Below are 16,178 nucleotides of genomic sequence, written 5' to 3' on the forward strand. Positions count from 1 at the left end.
CAGTACAGGAAGGGGGCTGAAGTCAGACCTTTATACCCATATGTGACTGTATATTTTTTTCTTTTTTTTTTTTGTGGTCTCAATTCTCATACATGGCAGCATTCTGAAAATGATGTCGGTTTACACAGAAATAGCATCAATGTCTGCAATTGATGCTGTAGCAGCTTCACAGATTCTGTGACTGAGTGCAAGTTATTCACCTTTTGTGTTTAGTCTAGATAGTTTTGTAGTTTTTAAAAAAAAAATTAAAAATTAAAAACGGACTTCAAGGGCTTATACCTGCAGTGTGTGACTAGTTGTGTACTCGGTGGGAGTAGAAGCCCTGACTCAAAAGATTTATCATGTGTCATACTCTGTGACGTTGTAGTGGAATTTTGGGTCTCACTGCTGCTTGGCATTTCTCATACACACAGCTGACATCATAACTCACTTCCCAGTAGGATGTTTTTGTTGCTGTTGTTTTTTATGTTTATGTTTTTATTTAGTGAGTGGTCCACAGTTAGAGTGAGATGGGAGGAATGAGAAAAATATCATCATGGTACTTCTAGATTCCATGTGAGGTTTTTTGACTCTATGTGTCATTGGATCATTCACTTCCTGCCTGATCATACGGTCAGTCACTGGTGTCTCACCACTGACTAGTTGCTCTATTTAGACAGTCGTTATATATATATGGGTGTCGGTCTTAGCAGGTCCTTTTAAGAGGAACATTTGCTGTCTGTTGTACATACTTGGAGCCGAACACTCAAAGCTTTCAAACACCACTAAGCAAGATCATAAACTCTAACTCACTATATAAAGGGTTTTCTTTCTAATAATTGGCACTCCAGACTTGCAATTACTCCTCCTCCTCTTCATTCAAGTCAGCGTGGAGCTTTTTTTTTTAATGTGATTTCTCTTTAAGTTGGGCAAAGACGAGCATGGAGTTGAGGGGCAAGAGGGAGTTACAGCAGCTTTGCTGAAATCATTTGTGCCAATGAGAGTCACAAATTCCACCTTCACTACAAACCATCAAGTGCCAGTTTCATACAGCAGTTTTCCTCACCCCATATGAACATGTGTATTTATTTAATTTTAAACCCAATTGTGTGTACAGTTTATTTTTGTAAGTTGTGCTTGTGAGTCACATAAAATTTTAGACAATGGCATTTCATTCACTGTTGACAGTATGTTGCAGTGTTGGTGTTGAACATGACACAACTTTTGAATTTCCACAAGTCTTCACATTTAGTTTTTTCTTGAGGCGAATCACTGCCACTTAATGCTCACTCATAGCCCTCATGTATATTCTGAAACTTTTTAGCTTAGAGATCAATTAGCTAAGTAATTTTTCTGTGTGTACAGTAGAATTAGTTTACAGGAAGCCTATTTTCCTTGCCTGGATAATGAGGTGTTAAGTGGGATGAGGTTAGTAAGTTCAGTAGAAATGAGTGGTAGATATATGCTTAAAAAATGGTTGGTTTAAAGAGCCTGTTGGTTGTTAATGCCACTTCTTGCCCACAATAAGCAGTAAAAGAGACCATCCTTACACTCGTCTGTTGCCCGGTGCTCTTATGTCTTCCGATCAACTCCCAGTAAGCAGCTAAAGTGCCAAGTTAAGCCTACGCAAGCAGACGAACTCGAGTCTTATCTGTGGAATGCTGGGCATCATCACAGAGGATCTCCTCAGCAGGGAGGAAGCACCATTATCTCAAAGCCTCTGTCTCCTTTGGTTGTCCCCTGAGGCCCCTCTTTTCTTATATCGCACTTTTAAATGTTTACCTTTCTCTCCGAGCCTCGCTCTCTCCTTCCATCTCACTTTTTGGTTCAGTCACTACATGTTTTCATCCATTTTTTTTTTGTTTTCTCCCCACTGTGCAATTTGTGACATGCGTCTGGGTATCTCACACACTGATACGGTAGCTTTACGGTAGCTGGTGTCTTTTTCTTAACTAGTTCAGAGAGCAGCTTGGAGTTCAAGGGACAGATTTAAACCAGACTTATGATGGAAGATAATGATGATGCTGGCCTTTGTGGTCTCTACAGTTTTGCATGCCTTGGCATTTCACAGGCTTGCATGCTTTTGGGAGTGTGGTCAGCTAGCCTGGCAAAGGCACAAACTCATTCGTCTCAAGTTGCTCTGTTTTTCCTCAACTTTTCTATTGTGACCCAGATGATTCCAGAGTTCGCTTTGTTGAAGTCATCTTAGTTTTTTTTGTTTTTTGTTTTTTTTACATACAATAAGATGACTTCCAGATTCACTTTAGTTTTAGAAATATGCATTAATTTTTGCATAAACAGATAGCAATTCTTCATCAAGGGGAAACACTTTAAGACGATTAAAGCAACTCCTCATTTATTTTTGGTACACCCAACCCATTACTGGAAGCACTGGCACTATGTGGTTTGATTTGGTCTCTGTTATAAATGATCTGTTCAGGGAGAGCTTCTGTGATTATGCTTTAATCACAGCAGGGGAAGAGACAAGATGTTAATACCCCAGTGTTGTATGACTGAAATGATGCATCTTCTTATCTCATGTAATTGACTATATTGGAAAATGCCTGAAAGTCTTTCTCAGTACTTATTGGTGAGATTTACCATGGACAGTTTTACTGTCCGTGACAATGTTCTGCTAAAGGGTACGATGAAAGCTAAGTTTTTGATGGAAAATGTTAAATATCTTTTGAAAATTTGCACGTCATATTACTGTCATTGGCTCTGTAAATTGTAGCATTAATTTAACATTTATTTGATTATAACAGTGATAATCTATAGGCCTTATCGCTTAAAGGATTTTAACCGTGATCATTTTCCTAAGGCCCTGTTTTACATGGCAATGATCGGCACAACAAGCGGCACACACACAGAAATGCTGAAAAAGGTTTAGTGGGTGCTGTGTTTTTGTAATACAACCACCTATGCATGCTCGCAAAGAATAGTACAATCTTAATATTCAGGCTCCTTGAAAGTGTCTTTGTTGATTAGACTCACTCAAAATCTGCCATATGTAAATGTGCACGTTATAGGGGAAGCACTGTTAAATTCAAGAGTGAGCAGCGCAAACTCTCCCTGTGCTTGTGCAGAACTATTAACCGTTGTGCGCATTTGCAATACTAAGTGTTTCACGAAAGTTGAATTTTCTCTGGTAATACAGAGAAAGAGTCATTTATTTCAAATGTTGCACAGCTGTTTTCAGAAAGTTAAATTTTCATTGACTCTCAATGTTGTTGTTAAAGAGTCTTGAAAACATTGTGTAAATGGAGCTTGAAGCAGTTTACTTTGTCTGCTAGGCAGCGTTTTAATCCAGGTTCCTGTTTCCCCAAGGGGAAATCGCAGTGTGAACAGTATGTATTACTAATGCAAAGCCATGTCACTTGATCTCTAATTAGACTAAACTTTACCCCGTTGCTATCTATGTGAGTGGTGATGGACAGCACTGATTTGTAATATGTTTCTTTGGCTCAGATCCAACTGGATGTTTCTCTGAATCAGTCCTGAATCATCTCATGTTGTTTCAGTTGACTTTAAATGACTGTAATGGTGGCTGGGCTTTGTGCTCACTGTTGGGTGATGTACATCTGTCATCATGCTGTTCTGGCGATGTCACCACTGTAAAATACACCGGCAGTAATTTGGGTGTTGGTTTCAGTGAACTAGTATGAAAAAGTATCATTGTACAATACTTTGAATGCTAATTACAGAGGAGTGTGAGCTCTAAAAGATTTTGTACTGACACTGCCTAACAGTGGATTGCGGTGTGGGAAACTGCTAACTGATTCATGGATGATCTCAGCTGTTTAGTGACGGTTGGAGAACACAACGTTGATGAGAGAGTCATGAATCAGCGTTTAATGTTTGGTTTTGTTTACAACAGAGAGCATAAGACCATGTAACACAATCCTCGTATAACATAAACTGTGTGAACTATTATTCAGACCGTCAGTTTGGATATCTGTCAGTTTTATTCAAAAATGACGAACAGTCCTTTATTCTTTGAGGGAAACTGGGAAAACTACAAAAGGCGTAGTGGTTTCACTGCTATAGTAAAGTGTTCTCTAGGTATTGGTGCTGGTCATTGTTAAAATAATTTATTTGATTGTAACATTTCATCAAGATCATGTTGGTAATTTAATAAAGAACCTGTTAATGATTCATTGTTGAATCTTGGTTCTGTAACGGTTCAAAAGAAAAATGTGTCGATGTCCTGCCAGGTGGAGAAATAATATTAATCTATGGATCGTGTGATGAGTTCTTGATGCGACAGGATGAAAAGGTGAACATATCCACTTGCTGAATGGTCCAACTAAATGTACCCAAATTAAAGGTATAAGCACTGCAAAAAGAGATACACTGAACTAAAATGAAAACGACAACACTCAGTGGATTGTAAAGCTATCATGGTACCAACCCACCAACTTTCACACTGTTCAAATTTGTCAGTATTTGTGTTTTAAAAACAGAGGATGTTGAAGTTACTGAACCCTGCCAAAACGTTCTACATTAAACAACGCTATAGGTGTCTTGTCTTTGTAAGTGAATAATGTGCAATCATCACATCATTTGTATTTTAACCCGAAGTGTTGTCTGCTTGTGTGTCTAAGCTGCAATCACTAAGCGGAAGGGTTCAATTTCTTGGCAGCATCTGCGGCTGCAGCTTATGGGAACGTCTCAATAGCATTTACGTATAATGATAAGACGGCATGTATTCACAGACTCGAGGAATACATATATCCATATTTATTAACATACTTTCTTATTCACAGTGTATATATTATCCCATTGGCTCGGTACATTGTCAACTCCTGTCCATTATCTCTCTCTTTTTAAAATTCAGCTCAACTGATAATTTAGCACTACAGACATCGCTCTTGTAATACTACTGTAATAATCAGTGATGTGCAATGCAATGCATTTATGGCAATAGGAGCCAGCTGAATTTTGGAAAGTTGCATGAAAGACGGAACCAATGCTCCTATGTAAAGTTTCATAAACCACTGATTAGTCTCTTTCCTGGCAATATCTATTAACATGGTAAACTGCTTGACAAGTCTCCAGTGAATATTACTGATTTTAAGGCTTGTGCTCTGTGAAGCCGGTAGATTAACATATGCTAGCTTGTTTCAAAGGACATTTCAAAGTTTTGTAAAAGTGCTCAACAATATATAAAAAAAAAAGTGTTTTAAATTGGGCAACTCTGTACAGGTGTTGGGCCAATGCTAAATTGAAGGTATTTTCAATCCCCAAAAATTTTTTTATGAGCTTGATTCCACAAACTTAAAAGTAATTTACAACTATGGAATGTTTTGTTGTCCTCAGGTGCTGTGTGGTGAGAGTGACGCAGTGGGAGCGGCATGCTGAGATCACTCCCCCTGGCTCAGGATGAGTGTCAGAGATGGCGCTGCCACAATGGCAACAAATGCAGGTGGAGGAGGGGGAGGTGGACTTGCTAATCCCAATGATCATGATGGGCGCTCATACATGCTCCAGATCTATCCCCGGTTAGCCGTCGAGTGCCCCTCAATATCCACCTGCTGCAGCTTAAGGTGAGCATTCAGCACCACGACAGCTGAAATATGTCAGTTTACCTAATATTTTGCATAAGTAGTCAAGATGACTGAATAAGTGTAATATTGAGTCATTTATAATCATATTTCTATTCAAGAAATTATTTAAAAAATTATGTTAATGTGTGTTTACATTTTTCTTTAGCGTGCAGAAGAATGCAACCGCAGCCTCAGTGATCTCAGATGCCGCTACGGCCCTGGGGCTGGACCCCAGTCGCATGTACGTGCTGGCGGAGGTGAAGGAAAGTGGTGGGGAAGAATGGGTACTGGAGGCCGGCGACTTGCCTGTGCAGAGGTTTTTACTTTGGCCTCGTAAAGCCCAGGAGCAACATCCTCAGAGCCTTGGCTTTTACTTCATACTTCAGGTAGGCTTGATTGCATACTGCTGTCTTCATATTTAGATTCAGTAAGTAGAACCCACTGAGAGAGTCCGTCCTTTAAATTGTTTAACAGTCACTTGAACAAAATATCCAAGACTAGAAAGAGTTGCACACCAATAATGAAAGTAATTAACAAGTGAAGCATGTCTATTAAATCTAGCAATACAAGGAGACTGCAATAAACTAATACTGTATTGTGTTTTTCTTTACTTGATTCAGGAAAGGAACCATGATGGTTCCATCCATTATGTTCACCTCCCACCCTTGTCCAAGGACCAAGAGGCTCAAAGGTTGGCTGCCCGGGGCTTCCTTCCTCCACCCCAGGATGATTTTGCAGACCTCTGCAACCTCCCCGACCTTAAAGAGGACAGCATATTGGGCAACCTGCGCTCACGCTTTTACAAGAAAAAGATCTACACCTATGCAGGCAGCATTCTCATTGCCGTCAACCCCTTTAAGTTCCTGCCCATCTACAACCCGAAGTATGTCAAGATGTATGAGAACCACCAGCTGGGCAAACTGGAGCCTCATATTTTTGCTATCGCAGATGTAGCCTACTATGCTATGCTCAGGAAGAGGGTCAATCAGTGCATAGTCATCTCTGGGGAGAGTGGCTCTGGCAAAACCCAGAGTACCAACTTCCTGATCCATTGTCTGACTGCTCTTAGCCAGAAGGGCTATGCCAGTGGAGTTGAGAGGACCATTCTGGGGGCTGGACCCGTCCTCGAGGTAAGATGCTAACCTTTGGGTACTTTAAATGTGGTCGCAGCAAGGAATTGTGGGGCAGCGTGATCCCGTCTCCTTTGGTAAAGGATGCATCAGTGTTTCCTATACTAAAGGAGTTTATAAAGGAATTGAGCCCCCTTTCCTTAGCTTATAGACAATTCGAACATTCATTATCATGGCCGCCACTTAAACACTTCCGGGGTTAAGGAAAAGTAGATAGGAAAGGAGATAGGAGGTACTGTTCGGACACACCCTGTGTCTCTGATTTGGACTGGGAGCAGCTTGGGGTCCCCCTAGGAAAGCTGGAGGAAGTTGCAGGGGACACAGATGTATGGGCTTCGTTGCTTTTTATACTGCCACCGCAACCCCATACGGATTAAGCTGTAAAGAGGATGGATGGCTGGAGATAAGTTATTGCTGTTAAAGCAATGCTCGTGTTGCTTTTCTGTCCTGGCTTCAGGCAGGTGTGAAATGTTTATTTATTTTTTTATTTTTTTATTAAGTCATTCAGGATTCAAAATCCTGTTACTTTCAAGATTAGTTTATCAGGCGATATGTCTGTGGTTATACATTATGAAACATACCATTCAAATATTTTATCTCAAGCTGTATAGATTGAATGCAATTTGACACTGCTCTGTCGGTAGAACTTATGTGACACAGCGTACTCAAAGTACAGTTGAAAAAAAAAGAAAAGAGAGTGAGACCAGAGATATTAACTCCAGGCCTCTGGATGAACCTGAAAAGAATAAATGTAAAAAGTGGTGGACGTAGCTCTGATGGAGGCCATCAGCTTTGAAAATGTGTTGAGAATTTAGAAGAGCTGGGTTGTTATTTCAGTTTTAACACTGAGATGTTCCTAACTTCTTTTGGCTTCTGTTTTAAATATAGAAATAAGAAATACTTCAATCAAAGCTGTTGTTGACTAAATGCTGAGTCTTCTCTGTGGTTATTCCAGTCATGTGACATCTTTTCCTGCCTTCTGAGAAACTAGACACTTGTGCTGACTTGTTTGCTATAGCAACCGGCAGTACAGAAAGAAGAATAACGCCAATCTAAAGTTGTAAACATTTGATAAAGACATTGAGTAACAAATAATAAATAAATGATGTATATAACATGTATAAATGATAATGCAATGAATACATTTCCCCTTATTTAGTTACACTCAGTATTTTCTGTATGTAAACAATTTGAAAAGTAGACCAGGCATAAAATATCAAATTAATGTATTTTAAAATACAAGCCTAACTTAATAAATATATAATAATGATAATAATAATATACATTTTGGTTGATTTTCTTAGTTGGGATTCATTAGAATGTATTATGTTGTGCTTGTTAGAGGCTTTTACACTCTCTGGTTGTTCACTGTATCTTACCTTATGAATGTATTGCGTCTTAAATATAGTTACAATACTTTTAAAACCTTCGAAAGCTTTAAAAGGTTTGAAATAAAATACCAGTTAAAGATCAGGACTTGAAATTAAATCTGGTTTAGCTGAATTGTATCAATGCTAGTGGCAAACTAAATCTTAATACACGTTTCTTCATATGTTCATTATTTTAGATTTTAACGTCTTTGTTCTCATGGGCCAGAAGGTCATTGAGGGTAATTTTTTGAATGAAGATTGGAAATAGGCTATTTTGCAATTACAACTCTCGATGTTTTGTCTCACACAAAGATGTGCAGAAAAGTAGACATCTGTTAGCTTTTACATTGTTCTAAGTATAATCACTGTATCATGAGGGGTTACTACTTTCCACTGCTTTTGGTTGAGTTTAATCCCTGAGCTACGTGGCAAAGAACAAAGTCAACTTCTTTTTGTTTACATTTCATCTTTGTAATGAGAAACGGGATCTCCTCCACATTCGCATATGGAAGAATTTACCTCTGGTCAGACCCCAAGTTATTCCTGTGAAATCATTTTCAAAATTCATTCATGCTTGAATACTGTCTTTTGTCAGTGTTGAAAATTGCATGCAGTATATGCACTGTAATTCTTCCAAATGTGACTATTTACTTAACGTATAATGTTTGAGTTCGGCATTGCAACTGTTGGTTTCTTTAGTCATGACGGTGCGAAAGGAAAAATAATTCTGCGTGCTTGATGGACGCATTAGACTTACCGGGTGGTGTGAAAGGGCGCCACTGTCATTTATATGACACTTTAGAGTGCTTCTGGTGATTAAAGTAATGTGGAAATATGTTTCAGATTAAAAATGCCAAAACAAAATAGAAACTTGGACATTTAGAACTGGGAAGCTGTCAGTCTGTATGCAATAACTTAAATTCTGTTTTAAGGCAAAAAGCCCACTTTGTTTCGTCTTTATCCTCAGTTCTGACGTGGAAGCAAATCTCTACTTCTTTTTCTGTTTGATTTTGCAGCACTGTGGCTAAATATAGCCCATTACTCAGAAAAGCTGCATGTGGAATGTAGATTATTCAAAGTCCAAAACGGTTGTGAAAACCTGTGAAATCTGAAAGTAAGTTCACTGGATCATATGCTGCTTGGGGACAAAACAAAATAAATAAATAAAAATAAAACGTTTGACAGCATTTGGCATCAGCTGTCAGCCTCGGAAAAAATAATGGCAGGAATACTAGGTGGGCAGTAAGTTGCAGGCATTGCATATGCATTTACCAGACCTTCTGACTCCTCATCCAAGATTTTACTCTCAGATCTGCTGTTGCTGCTCTCGGGTGCATTAGAATAAGTGCCACGTTGGTCCCTTGATATGTGTCAGTCTGTCAGTGTCTTTGGTTCTGGATAGCAGATTGGGGAAAGAAGAGGGAGGGGATATATTGAGGGTTCTTTTCCCCCTTCATCAGCAAAGTTCTGGTCCCTTTGGCAGACACCCTGACACTCTGACGTGACTCCCAGAGTGCTGGATCTGTGTGTGTTCTTACTCAGTCCAGAGCTGTGGTTTCAGGTCCAGACAACAAGACAGTTATAGCTGTTGTCGGCCGGCTCAGTGGCGGAAGTGAGTTGCATCTGGGAACCGTCATGTAATCATCCAGACTATTGAACAGTTGCACATTTCCTCGTGGCATCATTGTTTCATGTAAACATGCATTTTACTCTGAAAATGTGAACCGCTTGTTTAGGCTGTTGATTTTAAAGTTTTCCACAAGATTATATCTACAGGTATGCGTGCAGTTAGTTTACATGAAAGCATTGTGTTTTGAGGATATTCTCCAACTTAAGGGACATATTCATGAGACGAGTGTTATGAAACAAATGCTGCTTTACAGACAAAGCCATATTAAATAATGTTCCCTGGGGTTTCCTTCCATACTCAGTCTATCCTTTATTTCATCATACACTCTTGTCTTGACTCCATATTTAAAGTATGTAACACCATTTTTTGAAACCTCTACCCTCACAGAAGATTTTTTTCTTCTCATGCAAATATTAGATTCAAAAGTTGTCGGCCTAAATCCAATCCCTGTACAGTGGTGGAAAATGTGTGTGAGTGCATGTGTGTGTCCTCAAGCTATAGGGGAGATCTCCAGTCCTGGGTCACATTTTGAGGAGATGAGATCACAGTTTGTGGTGCTGGATTCTGGCTGTGTGTACTATGTCTCTGGCAGACTGAACAGTCCCAACCTGAAACCTTGTGCTGTCCTACTTTAGTTCATTGTACATGCTTTTTTTCTTTTTATTCCATTTCCCTTTTTACAATTTTCTCCTCCGTTTGAGAAATATTGTAGGTAAAAGGTAGACCGTCCTTAATCCCCTCAGTAGTTTGAACAAATAAGGCATCTTCTTGCAGAACAGTTCACTAATGCTCATGAACTGGTTCAACTGGTTGATCTTCTGTTACGTAGTTCTTTTAGTGTCTGTTTTCTATTACTAGACTTTGAAGCCAGTTTTTTTTCCCTAACGCCAGCAGGGCCCACCTCTGTTTCAGCAAGTTGAGTTGCCGCACACACAAACACACACACACACACACACACACACACACGACTACATGTTGGATATACTGCGTGTGTCTGTAGGTCTTAATAATAGGCCATATTTCTAACTTCACTAAAACTGGCAAACGTAATTATATTATTTTATATGTTTTGGATTAACTTGTCGGAAGGCTGTGGGGAAACATGCTTTATGGCATTATTATGAGGTTGCAGTGCTGAAAAGGTTAAAAAAATGTTGTCTGTAGGATTTTGTGATCTCTGTGGGTTAGAGTGTCAGATTTCTGATTTGAATTACATTAGTCCAAGCATAATTAAGAAAATTGTACTATAATTCACATCTGGCTTGCAACCAAATCAACCAAGTTAATACCATTAACTCCATCGCAATATTCCCTCCTTTGTTTGAATTACATAATTAATTGTATTCTTCCGTTTTCCCTTTGACACAACATCAAAACAAAAGACAGACGACAGACAAAATTATATCAATATTTGCAGTTTGTACTTGCAATTAAATTTCTTACAGTTTATACAAGAGGAAAGACCAGGATGAAAGTTATAACAAGAATATTTGAGTTTTTCATATGTATATTACATGCATGTATGTATTACTACTTATATTGTGCTTTAAATGTATTTACACCTTTACACTTTCAAAGCATCACCAAAGCTGTACCAGAGTTTAACAGTGCAAACATAAATCTGCATGCTTTGAACAGTGGAATGGACACCATGAATTTAAATCACCATCAACCCCCTCTGTAGCTGTAAATTGTGTGAAAGACCATTTCATTAGAATTCTGGTGCAAATTTGTGAATATCTTTTGAAAGTGATTAACATTCTGCAGTCTTTTCACTGCTGAAAATGGTAATTATGTTGACTGGTTGAGGTCCATTTCGGCTGTATTTTCATCATCAGAAACAATGGCATTACCAGTTAAGCAGCTTGCTTGTTTCTTAGTTTCTTCATCCTCACTATTAGAAAAGCTGATTTATGGTAGTAGCTTAAATAATTATTTGTGTAGTGCAAGTGCATGCTGCCTGTTGTTACGTTCACTCCAGTCCACAGAGTACTGTGAACTTACACTATGAGTAGGGCGATGTATGAATTTTTCCCCTGGGGTTATTAAAATAATTATATCTATTAATATCTCATCACGTTAGTTTCAATGGAGGTGAGAAAAACATGCTTCTATGAGGAATATTTACAATCGGGGCATATGGTTGCTGTCTTATAATTGAGAACATTAACCTAGACAAGTTATTTGATTGTATTGTACAAATATGACTGATGTGGTACAAAGTGCAGAAACTTCAACATCAAAGTTGTAAGACATCTCAAACTAAAACATGGCTGGGGATTTTCAGTATTTACATATTTCAGAAGACCCGTTAGTGATTCTGTAATTAAGGCTTGAAGTCCTTCTCGAGTGCATGTCTGGTCAAGGTCCCTGGCCTGCTTTGTGCCACTTGATCTCACAGCTTCAAACAGGAAGCTTCTATCATCCGGAACCCTTTTAACAGGAAGCGGCTACGACACGGGAAGTAACGGCAGTAGTTCTCTGTAGTGTTAGCTCAAAGCCTCGTGGGGTGTGGATACACCAGTGTATTGTATTGTTGTTCAGGAAGCACAGTGGAGAAGCTGGCCATTCTGCCTGCTAATCCATTGTTTATCTCTTGCTTATGGGGAGTTATTCTGGATGGGTGGCATTGTCTGTGAGTCTGGGAAAAGCTGGCATTTTAAGTCACTGTGTCATGTCCATGAGTCAGTCATCTCATAAATGTACAAAGATACTTGTACAGTACATTTTTATACTTTTTCCCCCCCTGTAATTTTACTACTTAAAATCTTGCAGACCCTACACGGCTTACATGTAGCAACCGGCTGCAGGCCACTTCAGGGTCTATTTGTGGTACCACACCACAAGCTGGGTTTTGATGTGGTACCCATCTAGACATGGGTGGAGCAGCCTGAAATGTCTCCAATCTGCTACAATACCAAACCACATGAAGAGCCAAACTAGTACTTGAGAACTGTATCCTAATCATTGAAATCGTTTACCTCTGGTGTCTCTTCTCTCTCTCTTTTCTTTTAAATAGCTTAATCTTCTCAGCTAACTATTTTTTTTTAATTAGACTGACTCAAATAAATCCATGTATTGTTATTTACTCAACGTCAACTTTCAAAATTACAATCGCCTATTTTTATTTATACTATTGGAGCAAAGATATCACCATCGTTTGGGCATGTATTTATCTAAAAGAATCGAATTAACACATTATTCAGTATTGGGGTCATTCTTTTCTGGGGGAAAAAAAATTGGCTGATTGATGTGACATCACACATAACTTGCATACAGAGTAACAATTGGCATGTCTGTGTTTATAAAGCATGACACAGAAGAGGTTTCAGATGTTTGTTTCTGACCTTCATGCAATAAATTCATTAAATGGATTAGCAAAGCCACACTCAGGGACATTTGCCACTATTACCCCTCTGAGCGCAATTGACTGTTTTTTTTGCACTTTAAAGAATTAGTTCTTTGTTATCAATTTAGATGAGTTAAGCTGAAGGAGCTGAAGTGTAGTTGGAGGAATATACAGGCCGCTTGAAGCAAAACCAAACATAGTAGGAACTTTGTATTCTGTTAGTGCCAAGGACATGTGATTCAACCAAAGTATTTTTCACATTCAGAACAATAAACAGTGATTATTTTGTCACCAAGTACTCTTCATATTTTGCTTCTCTGGTGCAGGTACTGGTGTCTACATAGTTGTTATACTTCTTCTGGTTTAATTATAATTGAAGAGGATATAAACTTAAGTAAGGCTTAAAGAATGTGGATGATAAATGTTAGTGATCTGAAGGTCCTGCTGCTGAAAGGTTAAGCTCATCCTCCTACAGCTTCGATTCATTTTTGTATGCGTGACTGCTGTCGTCTGCTGCTGTTGTGGGAACTGTCTTTGTGGCAGCGAGACTATTCAGTCCTTCATGGGTGTATCCAAGCTGTAGTGAAGTGTCAGTGTCACAGCCTTGGCAGTGCTTGTGGAAACAGTTAGGTGAAGTTCTTTTGAGCAGCTTTTGTGAGTATTAGGATCCCATTACAACTTTACTGATTACAACAAACTTCTGTTGGGGTTTTTGTATGAGTACATTTGTTTTAATCTTGAGATTTGGGAAGTACAACAACTCTCAGGCAAACTACAAATATATTCTAAAACCTGAACAACTGCATTTGCTAGCCTATACATTAGACAGATTATTCTCACATGCTTGTTGAGACAAACGACTCAAACTACTCTGGAGACACTACCCTTATGTGGTCTGTCCAGACAAGTTTGTGTGAGGGGCAAAATGAGGATGTGGGACTTAATTCTTGAAGGGCTCGCTCTGCTAAAGTCAAAACCTACTGAGTGAACTATTTGAGCCACAACCACTCCACAGAAAGAAATTAGTTAAGACAGCCTATCATTCGATCGTCACTACATATGATGGCTAGAAGCCCCTCCCATGTGTTAGTTTCTTTATGCATCTCTCTCTCCTTCTTCTCTCTTCCTTTCTTTTAAATCCTACTTGAGTGCAATCCTTGTTTTGTGAGAATGCAGATTAGACCATGACGTTTCTTGGACACAGTTTGACAAGCCGTTGGTCTTCTTCCTCATACCTGATGAGCCATCCAGCCAATCAGACCATGTGCCGATGGGCAAGTTTGAATACGAATGATGCTGTGACACGTTTAAAATTCCCTCCATGGTGCGGTGGCCTCAGCTTTGTAGCAATTCCAAAGAGTTTTATACAATAGACTTTTGCACTAACCCTGAAAACAAAAACAATTGAATTGGCCTTTGCAGATGTAGAGAAAATTTAAATGAGTAAATGAAAAATAAAATTTCTTTATTGGCTTGCAAAATATACATATTCAGCTATGACACAGGCATCATATCAATGTGGTTATGTGCGTCTGGTATGCACATACATGCAAACACCATGAAAAAGCTAGTGAAATCCTGATCGGTGGGTTTTGTTGGAGCCTTGTCTGAGCAAGTCCAGGCCAGACTAAAGATAACTTCGGTCACAGACAATCGGGTTGTTCTTTCGTCATCCATAAACAAGGAACAGCTCTTGCTTCATACTTCCCCTGTGTCTTAAAAGTATTGTTTTGTTTTTTTTAATTTTGCTTTGAAAGTGATGTACATCACAGAAAAAATAAAATGGGTGTTAAAGTGTAACAGAAAGAAAATAGGTCAGTGGTACATCCTCTAAAATATCAGTCAGCCATCTGTATGCGTGTCTAATCAATCCTAATGCCACTCTATGAAATCCATTCTGCAACGGAAAATACAATGTGCATCCTATTTAACATGCACGGAGTCAACTCACCCTGTGGTGGCCTTTTGTTGTGCGTGTGTGTGTCTGTGTCTGTGTCGGTAACCATGTGAACATGCAATATCATGCTGAAAAAAAGAGTGCTATTATTTACCTTATCAATGCAATAAACTAGGCCCTACAGTGAGGCTCATTGGCTGGACCCCCTGCACCACACACTGGGTTAGAATTAGCCTCAGGCCTGGAGAGAAACGGTAGTCCTCTGCTGCTTGTTCTGGTGTGACACTGCTATACAGGAGGGCTTTCTCTGCCTCATTCATCATCACTGACCTATGTCTCGCTCTGCCTTTCTCTCTCCAACCTTTTTACGCACATGGAAACAAACAGATTGAGTGAAAGAATGAGGAGAAGGTAGAGGGCGAAAGAGGAAGGAAAAAGAGATGGATGGGGAGAGAGTGACAGGAGGGTAAGAGCAGCCAACGAGTTGCAGATGCTTACTCCCTTCAAGGATACCCCAAGTCACACTCAAGCCCACCCCTTCTGCAGTTTCATCTGCTTTGTAAAAACAAGATTTAACCCCTGGCCTATTCAGTGTCTTTGTTTTCATGGAGAGCTGTTGACTTCTGTAAGAGGTGCTTATTTGAAAGTGCACTCCACTACAGATTCTGTTGTGGTTCTCAAAAGCAACACCTTATATGGTTTGAAAGTGTACACCACTTAGTCGAGTTTCAAAACATCAACAGTGAAGGGGAGATGTCGAGAAATGTTTTGATGGATTTTGGTGGATGTTGTATCTCAGTGGATTATTTATTCAAACAGTAAGGACATATATCCATATTACCGGTATGTTGCTTTGCACAACTCTCCGGTCTGGAATTATAAACAGTCTGTTATAATCTGTCCTCGTCTCTGTCTTTCAACGTGCTGTGAATTTTGCATTTCGATACAGTACTCACTGAAATAAACTTGTGTTTCTCTATTCTCTCACCTCTGCCAGGCCTTTGGGAATGCCAAGACGGCTCACAACAACAACTCTAGCCGCTTTGGTAAATTCATTCAGGTTAACTATTTGGAGACTGGAGTGGTCAGAGGGTGAGTAATTAACAACCAGCTCATGTATGGACTTTTTTTTGTCTGCTTATCTGTGTGACTAAAAATGATGCCCGATAACAGACTGCTGTGCAGAACATACTTAAACATCGAAGTGATTGTGTTATACATCTTCTTTCTGAAATTTGACATCAAGTCCTTGTACTTAACTATAGTGCCGCACCTTC

At 39.2% G+C, this 16,178-nt stretch overlaps 1 protein-coding gene across 3 annotated transcripts in view; it reads left to right on the top strand.

Annotated features, from left to right (window-relative positions):
• Window positions 1-16,178, top strand: part of LOC308115653 (myosin IXB) — a 51,006-nt gene that overhangs the window by 11,156 nt on the left and 23,672 nt on the right. For all 3 annotated transcript variants that reach the window (XM_080473274.1, XM_080473275.1, XM_080473276.1), the window contains exons 2-5: window positions 5,299-5,525; window positions 5,692-5,911; window positions 6,146-6,655; window positions 15,899-15,993. In XM_080473274.1, coding sequence (XP_080329400.1) covers window positions 5,362-5,525; window positions 5,692-5,911; window positions 6,146-6,655; window positions 15,899-15,993 — 989 coding nt within the window. In that variant the 5' untranslated portion in view covers window positions 5,299-5,361. The remainder of the gene's footprint in view (window positions 1-5,298; window positions 5,526-5,691; window positions 5,912-6,145; window positions 6,656-15,898; window positions 15,994-16,178) is intronic.

The sequence above is a fragment of the Lipophrys pholis genome (genome assembly GCF_963383615.2).
Source record: "Lipophrys pholis genome assembly, chromosome: 10".
Taxonomy (NCBI): Eukaryota; Metazoa; Chordata; class Actinopteri; order Blenniiformes; family Blenniidae; genus Lipophrys; species Lipophrys pholis.